The sequence below is a fragment of the Chrysemys picta genome, chromosome 18 (genome assembly GCF_011386835.1).
Source record: "Chrysemys picta bellii isolate R12L10 chromosome 18, ASM1138683v2, whole genome shotgun sequence".
NCBI lineage: Eukaryota > Metazoa > Chordata > Testudines > Emydidae > Chrysemys > Chrysemys picta.
This window is the reverse complement of record NC_088808.1, coordinates 20213807-20231924: the sequence shown is the minus strand read 5'-3', so window position 1 is coordinate 20231924 and position 18118 is coordinate 20213807. Positions and strand designations below refer to the sequence as shown.

Below are 18118 nucleotides of genomic sequence, written 5' to 3'. Positions count from 1 at the left end.
AACGGTTCTTTGGCTCTTACAGCATTTCCATCTGATCAGTGTTGTTATTAAAACCTTGTTGCAATTCGGTATTGAATTCCCATCTACTTAATATCAGTGCATTTGAATTAAGAGAGGAGGTTACAGACAGTCATGCTCTGGCTTTTGCAATGGGAGAAAAAACTACGAACAGAAATTATATATGAAAAACAATTAGAAGGGGCAGCAAACAGCGCTTTAGTTTTGTGTGTTTGAAACTCTTCCCTGTCATATTGAGCCTCTGTATGCACTGTGTATTTTGTGTGTGTGTGTGTGTGTGTGTGTGTGTGTGTGTGTGTGTGTGTGTGTGTGTGTGTGTGTGTGTGTGTGTGTGTGTGTGTGTGTAGCTCCACTCTGGCAAAACTGATAGTCTATTTATAAGCGAAAATGTGTGTGGTGGATGGGTAGGTGGGCGAGGCGGAGGAGGGAGAGCTAAATATTCTCCGAGCTCTAGCGCATATTGAAGATCATCTAATAACATTAGGATCGTGGCATCAGCTGTGAGAAAGCCAACCTATTTAACTGAGTCCACACATCCCTCTCCATGTGCGGGCAGAACAGAGTCACCCGAGGACGGGGTCTCTGAAAACGAGACTGTCACTTTAAACCAAATCTCCGCTCAGAGCGGGTCATTGGTGCTGTCTACATTTTTCACATGGCTGAGCGCTCCACATAAATCTTACCTCCGGCAGCCTGCGAGGGGAGATAGCTGGTGAGAGCTCTCTGTGGCTCCTAGCAGTAGCTAAAAAGCATCAAAGCGGCAGCTTCTCTCCACAATTACTTCCTATACGGGGTGAGATTGTTCATGCGCTTCAAGATGTGAAAGCAGAAGCTTTAGAGGGAATTTGTTGCTGGGATCAGTAAGTAGCACTCTGTCTTTTTATTTGTGTTCCTTGTTCTCTGGAGTGAGAGAACACATGAGGGGAGAGGAGGAATTTGTTATATATTTATATTTTGGGGGGATAGGAAGGCTGGGGTTTGATCTGTAAATTGTTTAAAAAACCAGCTTCTTTAAAGTTTGCAAGAGCCCCTTCAGTTTGAACTTATTTGTAACACAATTGTTTATTGCTTTCATTCCCCCCCCCCCAAGCCTCAAGAGAGGAGCCCCCGGTGTCTCGGGAATGCCTTGTAAAAGGCAGCATGGGGATTTTGATGACTGGGGTCTCACTCATGATGATGGGTGTGTTTATTTAGGAGGAGGTGAGGGGTGCCTGTGTATGGCCAGGACACTGTGAGGTCACTTCGGAGGGTGGCTGGTCGTGATACTGAAAGACCATTAAAATGCTCTACTCAGCACAAAGACTGTGCAAGCTGAACAGCCCTTTGGAATGTGTTAAAATGGCAATAGCATTAGCCTGGGGAGTGTTGGCTCTAGCGAGCACGAAACTGTTCATCACTAGACGCTGTGAATCCAGAGTTAGAATGAAAACTCCAGACAGCTCCTCCTCCCGTCAAACAGACTGAAATGTTTGACCACAGGGTTCCCCCCACCCCCCGCTTTTCCTCTGCAAGGCTCACTTCAGTGCCTCGGCTCCATGTGTACCTTCTTGCTTCGCTTTTTATCGAGCAGCAGTTTTCCAAAAACCGGTTAGACGGCAACGTTAGTTCAGTGCCCAAAGCAGCCAGAATGTGTCTCTGACGCTGATGGCCAGTATCGTCAATCAGCCCCCTCGCCCCAGGCTCCGCTCCTGCCTCTCTTGGCACACCTCCTGCCAGGCCTGGGCTTCTTCCAATTCTTCATCAAGTTAGTGGGAGCGGACTTTGCCCGCCACCTTGCAAGGTATTTTCCTTTGCAGGACTGAGCCCTTAATTGGCTAAAATAAGAAGGAAGAGCCTGAGAGATGAAGAAGTCTCTTTTCAATGTTTGGGAGGTGCTGGTGATGGCCAGCATGAGAACCTACATAGGAAAGGGGTCTAGTGATATTTACCTGCCTGACTGGCATGCTCAGGTGTTACAGTCCAGGCACTTTGTGTCTGATCTTATGCCATTGACATCAATGGGGAATTTGCTGCTGACATTGGGGGAGGGAGGGATTCGGGACTGAGCCCTTTGAAATCTTGTGATGGAAGGTGCTCTAGAAGACTGAGGGACACCAAAAACCATGCCTTAAATTTGGAGTTTTTGAAGTTGATTTACCGTTCAGAAACTTGCTACCGTTTTAATTTCCATTTGGTGATGTCCCGCATTGTGTATTTAGAAGCAGTGACCTTTCATGCGAAACAGGGACATTTTAAGTGGCAGTGAAAAGTCCTTAGAGATTTGAGACTTTCTACTGGCTGGAGGTACGTTTTATAACGAAACAGACTTCTTTTGGTTGGGGTGGGCATCAAAGTTCTCCAAGGCCCCTAAATGGAATTGGTACTACAAGGGGATGTCTTTTGTGCGATCAGAGAAACAAAGACTAGCTATTTACATGGATAATGAGCACATCTGTAGTTACATTGGATGAGATAAACGAAGTTCAGAAGGGGTAATAGCCTTTGTGCTTCATGGCATAAGCCAGCCACTGATTGATGGGGTTTGGAAGAAACTGCTGCTCTGGACTTCCTAGTCCTTAATTCTCCGCTAGAATTTCTTTTACTTGTCTCTGAAGCATCCAGCGCCGATCGCTGTCAGAGAAAGGACGCTGGATTAGGTCAGCCCTCTGCTCTGATCCGCAATGACAATCCCTATATCTCTTGGAGGGCGTGGAGGCTTTGAGAGCCCCCATGATGGCCTCGGGTCATTGGACAGATGGCAGAATCACTGCGGGAAATTCCACAGCCTGCGTTTATGGAGCTCAGACTAGCTGATCATAATGGACCTTTCTGAACTTCAAGTCTCTAGCCAGCAGCATGTCAGAAAGTCACACGATCGCATCTCATGATTGTAAACTGAGATGAAAGTGGGAGGATTTTTCTCTTAGCGTGGGATCAGTAATAAACCTTCCTCCCCAAACTGTATCCCACTCCAGCCACTCTGCCTGGCTCCCGTTTCCCGTTTGACTCTTACGGTGTTAAAAAGAACTAACTTTAAAATGTTGTGGAGGCAGCAGGAAGCTTTGTGGGAGAAGCCCCGGCTGCCAGAACCATTTGGCTGGGGTATTTATAACCGGCAGGTGATGTGTATGTGTCCATGAGGAGGAAGCATTTGCCAGCAGGAGAGCTCCATGACTCTTTGCGGTGTGAAGTTAAATGTATAACACCGAGAGCTGGACAAAAAACACCCATTGACTTTTGGGGGACATTTTTTTTTAAATCACTACCCCCCTCAAAACTTTAGCCTGAAAAGTTTTCACATTTTGGACGGGTTGTGTGTGTGTGTGTGTGTGTGTGTGTGTGTGTGTGTGTGTGTGTGTGTGTTTTTAACTAGAACCTGAAACATTTATTGGTTTTCAAAAACTGAAAAAAAATCGGTTTGGAGTTTTTTTGGTCAGAAATTTCAACCGAAGGAACAAAACAAACATTTCTATATTGGCTGAAAAGCCACCTTTTCTTTGGGGAAGAAAATATTGTCATGAAGAATTTTTGACCAGCTCTAAGAATAAGCCTCTAAAAGGGGACTGAAACCTTGGACGTTGTTAGCAGATGTTGTGGTTCCGAAGCCCCTATGGAGTATATGGATAATAGTGTGATCAATAGAAAATGCTGGTCACCATTCTGTCTGCATTTATGACACTATCGAATAAGAGGTGTCAAGATGCCGTGTACTACACTAGTGTAACAATGATAATAATTAGCAGCTTTTCTCTAGCATCTGAAGATCTCAAAGTGTTTTCACAAACATAAGGTACTCAGGGAAACTCAGACATGGAGAGGTTACATGATTTACCTACAGTGAGTCACAGAGCGGGGAAGAGAACCCAGGAGTCCTGACGCCTAGTCCCCTGCTGTAAGCCCTACCATCCAACCAAGCTTAGAAGGACGTGTGGGGTCGTTGAGTCAGAATGTGACTTTCGTCCTTCCACTCGCCCTCCAGGATTTACCTTCTTCCTGTTTGTTCCTTCTCGCTCGGTCTCTTTGTTTTATTGCCCCCCTCTTTGGACGCAGGGTTGCTGTGATTTATTATAGGTATTACGGTATCTCCCTCAATGTGTTAGGTGCTCTCAGCATTATAAGGGAGACAAAGTCCCTGCCCCAAATTGCTCCCTGTTTCAAGTGAATTTTAATTCCTGGCCCTGCCCTGCTGGAGTTCGTGTTGGGGTCTGTTGGGCCGGCCGGGGCTGCGATCAGTGCTGAGTGCTGTGCTCTCCATGGGTGGCTGCTGAGCAGAGAGGAGCACCGATCAGTGACTAGGCAGGGTGGCAGCTGCGTGCACAGAACAGCCGCGCCAGCGGGAGGGTTCCAGCACCGGGTCCTTCTCTATTTCGCTCCATGAAGCTGAACATCTTGGAGATGAAGGGACCAAGCAATGGGGAGGTGGTAACTTCACCCCGCATGCCCTTTCGTAACAGACTAGATTCTCACCCGCCCGGCTGGACGGGCGCAATTGCTGAGCGTGCAGAGGGTGCTGCCGTCGGCTGGCCACTCAGCCCCGCTGTCTAACTCGTTGCTCTGAGAAGCACTTTGGGGCACCAGCCAAAGGAGAGGTGCTGTATAAAACCACCCCACGGTGCCACAAAGACAGTGCTCGTGTTCACGCATCCAGCACCGGGTTCAGAATGTAGCTCTGCCTGTGTGCGTGTCAAAGGAAGGCTGCCCTTTGCAGAGACACGCCGGGGCTGGGAGGGGAAGAGGGAACCCCAGAGTCGCCCTGGGAATCTGCCTTCGTTGTGAGAGGAGGCAGAGGCAGTTTAAGGGGAATTTTCAAAGGGACTCAGGAGCACGAGTGCTATTGAAAGTCAACAACTCGGGTGGATACATCTCTTCGGTGCTTTTGAAAAACTCCTCCTACAGGCCCTGATTCAGCAACGCCCTTAAGCAAGTGCTTATGACTAACTTTCAGCACGTGCGTAAGTGATTTGCTGAATTTCCCCCTAAGCTGGCCCTGCACAGCTGCTACTACAGTGATTTTCCAAGGCACTGAATCACATTTAATCTTCCCCAGAGGAGCCAGGCAGCCTGGGGCCCTACTGCACTGTAAACCTGGATCTGTGGGACCCAAGCTTGTGGACTGCATTGTAAACCTGGGCTCGCAGTCGCTGGACTCGGGGCTCGCAGCCATACGAGTGTGTCCACACAGCAGAATGAGAGGCCTTGGACCACATGTCAGCAGGACTCTAATCCGTTAGGCTCTGACCCAGCTTGCTGAACTGAGTCAGTATGTGGACAGAAGTGGAGCCCAGGGTCAGACCTGAGTCGGAGCCCGGGGGCAGTAGATGGAGCCCTGAGACGGGTATTTAGGTGAGTTCAGTGGTTCTCAAAGGAGAACTTTTAGACCTCAAGAGCCGTGGGGAAACCGGTGGATTATGTCTGTGTTTGTACAGCCCCCAGCACCATGGGGCCTGATCCTGGTATAATAATTCCAAGCATAATACCTTCATGCTAATAATGGGATATGGGGAGTTTTAGGGCTAAGTGGCCTCGGGGGAAAAAAGAGTTCCACAAGATCCTCCTCCCTTATGAACGCTGCTAAGGAGGTAGACGTCTCAGAACCCCCTAAGCTTCTCAACCTGATTGTGAGAAGCGCCCCGCACCCCGTCAGCAGTCGTGGGTGTGCAGCATCTCTGCAAATCCTCCGAGTGCACGAGAAGGTGACTCAGAGACACCCAATCGCCTGGGCACTCACTTTTCGATGCATTTCCCAGACAGCAGCTGGTATTGTCTCCACCTTGGTTACAAAACAGCAGATGAAACGGGCCTACTGATCACTTAGGGAAAAAAATGTATGCAAAAGCCTGGGTGTCTTCAAATTAGGGAGGCCTATTTCAGGTAAACGAGTCTGACTGGCAAGGTTTCATTAGCCCTTTCTGCACACTGATTAGCAGTGGGTGTTGTGATGAAAATGTCAGTCATACAAAGTGAGGACTGTGACTTTAAACCAAATGCAGTTCTCTGCCCCCCTTGCTGGCTGGGTACATCTCCATTAGCTCAGTGGATGCAGGCTCCCTGAGGGGAGAACATGGGGCCAGCCTCCCTCGTTCTGACCCCCAAACAGCCCTGACCCGGTCCTTGGCTCCGTTCCAAGCTGTATTTTCCTTGCGTTCAGATGGCAAGAGGAGAATTCATGTCTTGCCCAGCAGCAAGGCCGGGGGAGAGACGTGTGTGTCTCCAGTGCCCTTTAGTGCGAGAATGGATTTGTAGCTGAGCTGAAGAAGTCTGCATGTAAGCTGGTCCCTGTTTCACAATACAAAAAACCCCAGCAGCACCTGGGGCAGGCTCCAGTCCAGGGGTGACAGACACAGCTGGATTTTCTCACCCTTTCAGGGCCCACCTGCCTGGCCGAGACCAGACTGTTTTGTTGAGGGAGCCCCTCAGCTTTCCCCTGACGACTAAATACCTCGTCTGGTTTTCACATGTCGTTTGCCATCCCTGGAAGAGGCGTAGGAGCTGCCTCAGGAAGCTTCCCCTCCCGAAAGAGAGACTGCAACTCCCCACTTGGGTCTCCCACCAAGGAACAAAGCCAGACCTCCCCGCAGCCCCTCCTGGAGCGAAAATCGGCTTCAATCCTCATCTTCCCCCAAAGATTTGTTTCTGAAACACAAAGGAGACTCCAAGGGCCTGCTCCAAAGACCATTGACATCAATGGATTTTGCATTGGGCCCTGAATGCTGCAGTGAGGCATTTGGAATGATTTCAAAGTCTAAATAAGAAGTGGAAATTTCCTATATCAGATCAGCAGGACCAGTAACCCATTACTCGGCATCCCGGGCACTGGGAACCAAGGCCTTCTGGTCCTTTTCCCAGATTTGTCACTGCTTTGCTATGTGGCCGAGTCGCTGTGCCTCAGTTTACCCATCTGTAAGGAGGGGATAATGTTACTGACCTCTTGGGGCATTGTGAGTAAAGATGGGTGAAGCACGTTTTTAAAAAATTGCTGTGAGTTTGAGTAAATGGGTTTGCTCCAGTCGTTGGCGTTCTGGGAATGTTTGAGTGCTGCAGCTTCACTAGCACAACTGTTTGTGGGAAACAAATCTCCAAGGAGCCCGTGCAAGTCTTTGAGGAAGTGGATTTTCAATTAATGCACATAAGTATTCCCGCCGGAATTAATTGTAATGACTCCCTTTGTGGATCGTCGGCAGGGTTGGAACCCAGCATTGGAGCCTGGACTAACTCGTTGCTTTGGGAAATACTTTGGGACAGCAGCCAAAGGAGAGGTGCTGTTGACACCGCTAGCACTTGGGCTAAAGGAGTCGCTCCATCAGCTGGCAGAAACTATCGTTTAATAGAGCGAATAAATACATCGAAATTGCAAACGGCCGGCGGAGAAAGAAACTCGATTAGTCACATGCATTCCTCATTCCAGGCTCCGAGCTCTGCTCTGGCTGCGAGGCTGGGTTCGTGTTTGAGTTTGTGCTTTGAGATCCATCCCGCTGCGAACGGTGCCGTGTGAGAAGAGATTTTCTTTCCGATCATAAGGGCAATTTCCCCCCTTCCCCCCACGCGCACACACACACGCCTCATTTCCATTTAAAATCCATATAGGGAAGCGCAGACCCATTTGGCCTGTCTCTTTGGCAACGGTTCCCCGGGCTGTGCTGGGCCGCAGGTGTGTGTTGTTCAGATAAATGATGAGCCGCTCTGGAGAAGGGCCTCTCTGCTGTCTGGAAGGCTCATTTATCATCTCCTTGCCTGCCGTCCTTATAGAGGACACTAGGGAATGGGCAAGGACTTCTCAGCAACAGGTTTTGACGGAGGCTTATTGATATGGCAGCTGGGGAAGCACCCGTCTCATTTTTCATTGTTATGGTAAGTTAAGGACACACATAGACAAGGTCTAATTCATGGATGAAAGATCCGGGGATCTGGGGACCAGTCCTACAAGCTAGAGCAGCAGTTCCCAAAGTTTGATGGCAGGACCCCATTTTGACGCTTTATTAACGCCCGCGACCCCAGACAGCATGGAGGACGCCATTTTGTAGGACATGCACCATATGTGCCAGAGGAGGACGCCGTTTTACTCTACAAAATGGCATCGTCCGCACACTCTTGATCATGACCCCATCTGTGGCCTCAGCCTGCATCGTGATGGTCCAGCTCTCTCCACAGCTCCTTGTCCGAGGCCAGGCCGGAGGTGTGTACTGAGGGAGCCAAGCGCTCGGGGTATCGTCGGGTTTTAGCATTTTAATTAGAGGGGTGCTGAGCCAGTCCATGGCGAACCAAGGGGAAAGTGAGCCGCTAGTCCGCAGTGAGAGGGATGTGGAGGAGGTGGGAGTTGTTTCTCAAGGAGGGTTAACTGGGTGATTGGTGCTTATGAAAGAGAAGGATGAATAGCACTGGCTTGTGCCAGCAGAGTGCAAAAGCTCCCTCGTCCCACCCTGCCAGTGTCCCGTGAGCTTCACCTGCATCCCTTGCTTTTCTCCTGGGCTGCCTGTGAACACTGACCCTGATCTGCAGCTCCCCTTGCTAGTCCAGCCCTGGACTCCTGTACGGCTTCCCCAGCATGCCTCCATCTCTGAACCTGCCTGACCGGTCCCAGGCTGTCCCAGGTCCTGGCACACCACCCCCTGGCTCTTCCAGTCCTTGACTCCTCTCACAGATCAGGCAAAACACTCCCTCCTGTCCTAGCCCTGGGCCTTTCTTGAGCAGTGGCTGCCAGTCACCTGAAACTGTGCGATGCTTTTGTGACCCAGACAAAGTATCCAGTAGAAGCTCATTTTTTCACACGATGGCGGATCTGAACTCAGCTCTCTGGAGTGTGTGGCATCACTTCTTAGCTTAATTTTTCCTCCCCCGTGACACTTCCCTAATGTTTGCACATCTGAAGTCAGAGTCCTTCTCTCGACCAAATGCTACTCCCGGTGCAACCCCACCGAAACCAGCTGGGTTGAATCGGTCTGATTGAGAGCAGAATTTCTTCTCCCGCATGAAATTTGGGTCATGCAACCTGAGGTGGCAGAACTGTAATAAATGCAGCACATCCTCAATGTAAACCCTTTGATTTCCAGGGTGCAGCTATTATTGGTTCAGAGGCTCTTTCCAACACACCATTTTATTAGCAGATCAGCACATGGAAGAGGTGGGGTTTTACTCCTCCCCTCCCCTGATCAGCTCCCAGATTGCAAATGTTCCGTTGCCTGGCCTGTTGCTAATTTTGACGATGCCCTAAATAGAAGTCGAATGTATCTCGTCTGGTTTGCTTAGCATAAGAGAACATTATTTTCCTTCATTTACTGAGCCAAAACCATTGCTTTAACCCCCTCATCACAACTCTCTCCTGGGGATTTTCCATCCCCTTTGAAAACAACCAAGCTGCCCTTTGTTCGAAGTCGTCTTCACCTGTTTAGAAGGGCTCTCCACGGGGCTAGAACGAGGAGGGGCCCATAAGAGAAGCCTCCCATGGCTTCTTCTGCACCAGACTCGGTTCCATAATGGACAACCTGTAGCTTTGCTGACAAGCTTGAGATGATCCCAGAGTCCGCAAAGAAGCCGAACTCTGACTTCTCCTGTTGCTTTGCTCCAGTGCCCTACGCTTCCGGGGCTGGAGTTCCAGATTTTCCTTGCCACCAGCAGGCACCTGTTGCTTCAGATCTTGAATGAGTTGAAGCCTTTCTCTGATGCCCTCTCTGTCTCCATGGCCCTGTGCTAAAAGGGCTGGGCCTAAGGGCTGAGTGCAGCCACCTGGGCGCTACACATGGCTTTTACTCTGCTACACCTTGCCCTGTTCCCTGATTGGGAAGGGGCTGCAGTCACTCCAGGGTGCTGGCCAAGTTAGGAGCCCAATGGGAATCCCTGTCCAGACCTCTGCCAAAAGCTGGTGAGTGTGACGGGGGGAGTTGTGGGGGTTTAGGTGGCAAATTAGTGCAGATGCACAAGGCTGCAAAAGCCAAAACCAGGAAGAAAAGGAAGGTGTTTTTTGTTTTGTTTTTTGTTTTTTACATTAAGACGTGAGCATCTCTAAGCGCTTCTATCCCAGGATGCATCGGAGCTTTACTTCATTTTGTACTTCAGTGTCCATGAGAGAAGCAGATTCTAGTGATCAGAGCAGGGGACTGGGAGCCAGGACGCCTGGGTTCTATCCTTGGCTCTGCCAGTGACCCACTGTGTGACCTGGGCCAAGTCACCTGACCCCTCTGCTCCGCAGTCTGTAAAATAGGGCTCAGACCTCCCCTACCTCTCAGGGATGATGGGAGGAGAAAGGAGCTGGTGTCGGTAGGCGCTTTGGAAAACGTAGAATGCAAAGGGTTAAAATCAGCAAAGTCTGGTGAGCTCTTCGAACGGCTGTCTGAAGGCGCTGCTGGTGCATTAAAGAAGAAATCTCCAGCCAGGCATTGCATTGTGGAAGCAGTAGCACAACGGGGTTCCCTGGTGTCCCACACATCACGAGCCCGAAGGCCGAATGCTCCCCAACTCCACAAGCGCAGCCAGCTCGTTTATTAGTGTGTATTTGCAATAGCACCTGCTGTGCACTTGTGCTTTCCAGGCGCAGGCCCTCGTGGAGAGCAGTGCTGCTCGCAATCTAAGGACAAGACCGGCACACAGACAAGTGGCCCGGGGGAGGGTGATTTGTGTACAAGCCAGCTCAGTGTATCGAAGCAGCACAGCAGAAGAGGGGCTGTCAGATGGACTTAGGTACGGACGGGGTGTGGCCAGGTAGTGAGCTGGCCCCTCTCGCACGAAACGTGCCTTCCCTGCTTCATCCGGCTTGGAACCAGACCGGTTTGATTGTGGTCAGTGAACGTTGTGCTAGAGAATAGCTCCAGATTCGCTAACCCGAGCGCTAAATCTCCCCCTCGCCAGGGCAGGCACCCGCAATTCCCCACTGACTGGCATGGAGGGACCAACCTGGAGCGGGCGAGAGAAGGGGGTTCAAGCTGTGGGCCCCATTCATGAAGCACCTCTCTGCTGAGGCAAGCGCCTGACTGGAGGGATGGCTGTGCGGTGAAGGCCCTGGGACACGGGCCATCGGGGGTCAGTCCCCTCTCTGCTACAGCCCCCGTTTGGCAGAGCACTTCACCTCAAGCCCTGTAATAATCCTTCCTGTCTCCCGCCCTTTGCCTGACTTGTCTGTTTAGATCATAAATGCCTCAGGGCAGGGACTTTTTCTCGCTAGGTGGTTGTGCACCGCCTATAATAATAATAATAATAATAATATATGGAGATATACCTATCTCATAGAGCTGGAAGGGACCCTGAAAGGTCATCGAGTCCAGCCCCCTGCCTTCACTAGCAGGACCAAGTACTGATTTTTGCCCCAGATACCTAAATGGCCCCCTCAAGGAGGGAACTCACAACCCTGGGTTTAGCAGGCCAAGGCTCAAACCACCAAGCTATCCCTCCCCCCTAGCACAATGGGGACCTGATCCTGCTTGGGGCTCATAGGTCCAGATCCTCCGAGGTATTTAGGCGCCCAACTCTCATTGGTTTCAGGGTCCCATTGGTTTCAATGGGAGTTACGTGCCTAAATCCCTTTGAAGAGCTGGGTCTTCATAATATTGATAATTGCTCTTGGTTTTGGTGCTGTCAGTCCATCCATGCCATCAGCTCATGTCAATGGGTCACTGAGCGGATACCAGCAGTTCATCAGTGTCCACTGATTTTATCCATTGCTCTTGGTAGCATCTGACCAGCCTGTGTGACGGTACCAGATCCCCAGCCCAGGCAGAGCCCCCCTGAGCCTGGCAGGTGCCTCTCTTCTCATTTTCTAATTTCACATCCAATTCTGAGTAATTCTTCAGAGAAATCGGCTGCTTACGCTGCATTTGGCTGAGCCAAAGGGGGGACTCTGTGTTTACTCCATTAACGAAGCGTGCCTGGTAATGGCATAAAAACACATCTGTCTGAACTGGAATTGGTCACACCACAGGGCTTGTGCATGGAGGCTTTGGAAGCAAATCCATTCCACAGCACAGCTTAAATAGATGGCTGTCTGGTGAAAGGTGCTCATTTGGGGCTCTCGTGCGAGAATTGTTTTCCTGACGAGCTATAATTGAGTGGCATTTGCAGCGCGATGATTGTTATAACCAGCGGCCTCCTGTGGATAACACAAAGGAAGGAAGAACGCTGGGAAGCTCACGTTGTGGGGGCCTTTATGGGAGTCTAAATTTAGCTGGTTTGAGAGGAACACTCGCTGTCTGTGCCTACGGGGCTATAACCTTGCAAAGGGAGAGGATGGGGCTGGGGCCAACACACCAGAAGGGGGTTCTATGTGATACCCTAGGGTCCATCTCATTCACTTCTTCCTGTCCCTCTCTGACTTCGAGCCCAGTCCCGCTCCCAGGTTCCTAAATGCTCCCCGGGCTGACTCCGCTCCTGTCCGGATCTCCTCTCTTTCACTTCGCTGCCCCAACACTGCTCAGTAACTAATTCCCTCTCCCGTGCAAGGGGACGGAACTCCCTCCCTCTCTCCTTTAGAACCAGCCTTTTCTCCCAGCAATAGCACGATCCCGGCGTGCCAGGAGAGAGCTCGGCCATGTGGTCACGATGCTCTGTAGCCATGAAGGCTGTTGGACAGCAAGGCTAATTTCCCATTGCTAGGAGCCCAAAGGAAGACTAGAAACGCGGCCCCAGCCAAAGGCTGCTTGGAATGCCTCCAGAGTTTCCCAGGGTCGGCTGGAACGTGATTGGATTATTTAACAGAACGACTTGCCACAAATGTTCCTCTGGTGGAACGGAAAGGAACGGTGACGGCTGCTCACCTTGTGCCTTTGCAAATGCTCCCTGGCCATAGCCCCTGAAGGCGAGCACTTGCAAAGGAAGGTAACTCTGCCTTGCCGGGGTGTGTGGGGCGGGGGGTTGATCTTTCTTTCCGTTGGAGGCTAGTTTTACAGTCCCCTGATGGAAAGGCAAGGAGAAGAACAGTGAGAAGCTATTTCGGAGACGGGACTGGATGGGGACACAATGCAGCTGTATGCCTGGCGGGACACCTGCGCTGGGAACGAGCCGCCTTAATGGGAGATGAGCAATGAGCTGAGTGAAAGGGAATTTGACGACTGCCGGAGGCACCATTCGCTGTCCTGCTCTGCTCCCTTTGCAGAACCCACCACATGTCCCAGCTGGGGTTGCTAAGGGTGGTGTGTGTGTGTGTGGGGGGGGGGGGGAGCGGGGAGGAGAAGCTGCAGCAGGGACAGAGGCAGTTTCTATGCCTTACCCTCATAGCCCTGGCCAAGGAGTGAACTGGGGGAGGGAAGGAGGTGCGGACAGTCCCTTGGAGGTCATTGCCAGCTGGTGCAGGTTAGAGCAGCCCCCAAACTGCTCTAACCTATCCTGTGGCTGGGGGCGGAGCCAAGCAGAGAATCAAATAGCGCTGACCCTCTCTGTCGGCTCCATTCTGCAGCACCGAGCAGCAGGGAATCCGGCCTCCACTTGGCCTAGGACAGGGCAGGAAACTTGTATATATGTAAGTCAGCAGTTGCAGATGCAAGGAGTTGCTGTTGATTGCTTGACTTCTTCTGTTTTCTTTCTTCTTTGCAGAAAATCAGCCGGGCCCCTTCAGACGAGGAATGCTTCTTTGACCTGCTGAGCAAGTTCCAGAGCAGTCGAATGGATGACCAGCGCTGCCCGCTAGAAGAATGCCAAACAGAGGCTGCAGAGGCTGCTGCCACCTCCGTGCCTGCCCTGGAAGAAAGAATATGTAAGCATTTGGGGGCTCTCGTTAATGAGAGTAATGACATGTCTGCAGTGCTGCCAGTTCTCATGAATTTACCGCAAGTCTGGCAATAGTTGGTGTTTTCTTTTAAATCCCCAGCTCCTGGAGTCAGGTGCTTGTGTGAGAATCTCAGCTTTCATTTGTTCAAAAGTATCTTTCCTGGTTTCAGAGAAAAGCTTGAAACGATGAGCCCCAAAGGCACAAGGACCAAGACACAAATAAAAAGAACCCCAAAATTTGGGGGTTGGCTATAAGGCACTTTCCTGCTCTGGATGAAAAGTGCTATAAGCGCTAAGTACACCTCTACCTCGATATAACGCTGTCCTTGGGAGCCAAAAAATCTTACCGCGTTATAGGTGAAACCGCGTTATATCGAACTTGCTTTGATCCACCGGAGTGCGCAGCCCCGCACCCCCCTCCCACCGGAGCGCTGCTTTACCGCGTTATATCTGAATTTGTGTTATATCGGGTCGCGTTATATCGGGGGAGAGGTGTATTATTAATCGTTAAGGCGGTCTTGCAATTAGAGGTGTGTATTTGCTGACACACCTGGGTCATTTGCCGTGATTTTGGATGGGCAAGTAAAAGAGTGTTAGGTTTTTTTCATTGGAATCGTCATTTGGTTTTTGTGCTTCTGAATTTTGTTCAGCACGTAGATACTATGATGAACGGTGCTGGAGAGAAAGATAAACCATAGGAGACACACGGAGCACAGATAGGTAGATAACCACAGGAAGATCTTAGATAGCTGAATGAATAGGTAGATAAACTAGATGGTAGTGCTATCAACATCGTAACGCTAGGCAAGGAGATTGGGTGCCTGGACTGGTATATTTTTATGGCCATTTTGCAAGGCTGTGACGAGATGTGTTTAAACAGTAATCAGAAAGCAATGGCTAAAGAGACTAGTATCCAACTCTTCGCTTTAAAAGCCGTTTCTATGGCACTTTACCCTTTTATTTGTTCCATACGGTTTTGATCAAACGATGCCGTTTGGAACAAACAACCCTAAAAGATGATTTAAAACAAGACACCCGACATCCCTAACAAGGCCGATATGTGAGACGCAGCACCGAACCACCTCGGGAATACAGAGCTGGCAGCAGCGAGAGCTAAATAGTGCTGAAAAGGTCAGGTTGTGTTGTGACAGGGAGCACAGACTGGCTCCGAGTCAGGTGGCTTTTTCACCCTAAAAATAGCCTGGACGTGCGCATCGTTCTTGTAAAGCTACGCGTGTTGCCGATGCAGAAACCAGCGTGGGTTTCCCAGCTGTGCCGAGGGCTGTAATCGAGGGAGCTGTAGACAGCAGCAGCCTTTAAGCTGTTTCAATATTACCGTCAGCCCAGGTGTTCCAAACCTGGCTTTAGAACTCCAGAGCAGAAGGCTGGATTAAAAAACATGATTTGTTAATAAATACGTGAATTTGGAGCTCTGTTGATTCGGCTCCTGATTTCTGAGCCGTTGGGCTGTCCTCACTTCATACTTTGAAGCTTTGCTCCACAACCCTGATGGCTAGAAACTTAGGTGCCTAAATACCTTTGAGGTCCTGGGCCAAATTCTCATTGGAATCAATCCCTTTTGAGGGTCTGGGCCTTACTTCCTTTTTTAAATGAAAGCTGAGATTCTCATGTACAGGGGCGGCTCCAGGCACCAGCGCAGCAAGCGCGTGCCTGGGGCGGCAAGCCGCGGGGGGCGGTGTGCTGGTCGCTGTGAAGGCGGCAGTCAGGCAGCCTTCGGCGGTATGCCTGCGGGAGGTCCGCCGGTCCCGCAGCTTCGGTGGCAATTTGGCGGCGGGTACGCCGACGGCGTGAGACCGGCAGATCACCCGCAGAAACACCGCTGAATCCGCGTGACCAGCGGACCCCCCACAGGCGTGCCGCCGAAGGCCGCCTGACTGCCATGCTTGGGGCGGCAAAAACCATAGAGCCGCCCCTGCCTCTGCAACAGGAGGCTTTAAGGACAACAGCAAATACCATGAGACACTCGATAAAAGTGCGAGTTGGGCACACTGCTGTTTAATTCATTTGCACTCTCGCTTAGACAGTAAAACTACGTGCCCTGTTTTACTTTCTATTTAGAGTTATTTACTGGGTCCCCTTTGCTCGCCCGGTTTCAGCGTGTTTGGCTTTCTACATTGCGGGGGAATGTTTCATTCCTAACCAGCAGCAAAAAGGAACCACCCAGCTGTTTTCATGGACTGTTGGATGTTGTTTCAGGGCTTGCGACTGAACGTTTTCGTTGTGCAGTGCCTTCTGTTTGCTTACGTGTCATTTGAAAAACCTCCTCTCTGAGGTTCCCAGCAGTGCCAGATGTGGTGCCATCCAGACCTGGTCATGCCAAGCATGATGGGCATTGGCAGCACAAGTCTGCACTTAGGTGTAGGGACATTAGCCAGCACGTACGGACATTAGCCGCTGGCTGAGCTTGCCATGCACCTTTCCCTTCGCTTCCCCCAACCACGTTTCATAGACTCACAGACTTTAAGGTCAGGAGGGACCATTATGATCATCTAGTCCGACCTCCTGCACAACGCAGGCCACAGAATCTCACCCACCCACTCCTGTAACAAACCCCTAAGCTATGTCTGAATTATTGAAGTTCTCAAATCGTGGTTTAAAGACCTCAAGGTGCAGAGAATCCTCCAGCAAGTGACCCGTGCCCCACGCTGCAGAGGAAGGCGAAAAACCTCCAGGGTCTCTGCCAATCTGACCTGGAGGAAAATTCCTTCCTGACCCCAAATATGGCGATCAGTTAAACCCTGAGCATGTGGGCAAGACTCACCAGCCAGCACCCAGGAAAGAATTCTCTGTAGTAACTCAGATCCCACCGCACCTAACATCCCATCACAGGCCATTGGGTTTCCCACGGGTGTGCTCCAAGACAGAGCACAGCGCCTCCCTTGGAGTGCCAGCTCCTCGGCTCGGGGGGCTGTCTGTGCCAGCAGCGCGAGTTGCAAGTGCCTGCTGGTCTCTTGTTTCTCACTGGGAGGCAGCACCGGAATCTTTAGGTGGCATTGGGAGTGTGTGCACTTGTGAGCATAGCACTAAGGAGGGTGGTGGGACGTCATGGCTCAAGTCCTCCACTGGGGGAAACAGGCAAAACTCCATTGAAGCCAATGGAACTGAGCCCGTTTACATCAGCAGAGAGCTTGGCTCGCGCTCTCGCTCCCAAGCACACGCCCGGACAGACAGCCGTCGGAGGAGCAGGCTGGCTCTGGGAGGGCTGAAAAGAACCAGGCGCAGACTGTGATTTCCTAAGGCAGGCGCTCTGACGCAGGTCCCGCTGCCTTGTGCTGGACAGAACGTCCGCAGCCATTGCACCGGCAGATACCGTATCTGCACCGGACCTGACAGGCGAGTGCTGTCTGGGGGACTCGGAAAGGACGAGCTGTCTGATGAATCACTTACCTCTGCTTGCACTTGGCTGATTACATGGCCTCTAATTATAGCCCACCCTTTGTAATTGCATGGGGCGTCTGGTAGGAGGCTGCCTGAGCGCAAGACAGAAAGCCACTCAAGCTTCCAGGGACTTTGGAATCAATTGCAAGCACAATTTCTGTAACTACCGCCTACTTGGAACGGGCCGGCCCCTGCCTCCGAATCCTAAAATTAGGCTTAATAATGAGGAAGGCGGAAAATGTCTCTTCAGACAAGTTCCTCGGTGGTTCACTGTAATCATGGCCTATTAACTGACTTGGGATTTGCAGTTGCACTGAGGAGGCTGCTTCAGGGCTCAGCACGGGCAATTCGAGGACACGTTGTAACCAGGAACGGGTCTGTTTGGTCCCACCACCCGGGAGTTCTCAAAGGCAGAACCACTCGCTCATGTCGGACCTTAAAAGGCCGCTTGTACGCCTGTGCCCGCGTTGAGGGCAACGTTCTGCTCCCTGATCCACTCAGCCACTCCCCGCTGCATTCTCCTGCGCTCCTTGCCAGCCGCTCCCAGCGGGAGCTCACTGCTTGTAGCGACAGCAGCGTATGGGAGCCAAGAGGCAGCAGGGGGCTGAGAGCTTGGAATGCTGCGTTTCTAACCCTTTGTATAGCACTAGAGCGGTGCCAGGCGCTCCAGACCCAGGTCAGCCATGCGGCACACCCCGGGCCGGGGCAGGGAAGTATTACTTTCCTGATCTGGAGGGGTCAAGTGAGGCACAGGAGTTAAGCTCCTGGGGCAGCACAGCCTTCGCTAGGAGAGCCAGAGATGGACCCCGGGAATCCCGGTGCTGGGTACTAGTCAGCACTGCAGTGGGGAAGATGTATGGGGGACAGGGTTTTATGGCCCCGGAGTAAGGTGCAGTTTTTGCTCACGTGGCTTCACAGGCAGAGGGCTGGTAATGCAATGAGAGTGCTAAAGATTTGGTACCTTCTTGAAAGGCCACGTCAATGAGGCGTCTCTTCCCTAATCTAATCAAATCAACGGTCCAAGTGCAATTAATAT

At 51.2% G+C, this 18118-nt stretch overlaps 1 protein-coding gene across 10 annotated transcripts in view; it reads left to right on the top strand.

The window, feature by feature from the left end:
* GPSM1 (G protein signaling modulator 1) overlaps positions 1–18118 on the top strand; it is a 152770-nt gene that overhangs the window by 130507 nt on the left and 4145 nt on the right. For all 10 annotated transcript variants that reach the window (XR_508912.4, XM_065572066.1, XM_008169472.4 and 7 more), the window contains one exon: positions 13510–13669. Coding sequence is in view for 9 of the 10 variants with exons in the window: in XM_065572066.1 (XP_065428138.1) it covers positions 13510–13669 (160 nt within the window). In the remaining variant the exon portion in view is untranslated. The remainder of the gene's footprint in view (positions 1–13509; positions 13670–18118) is intronic.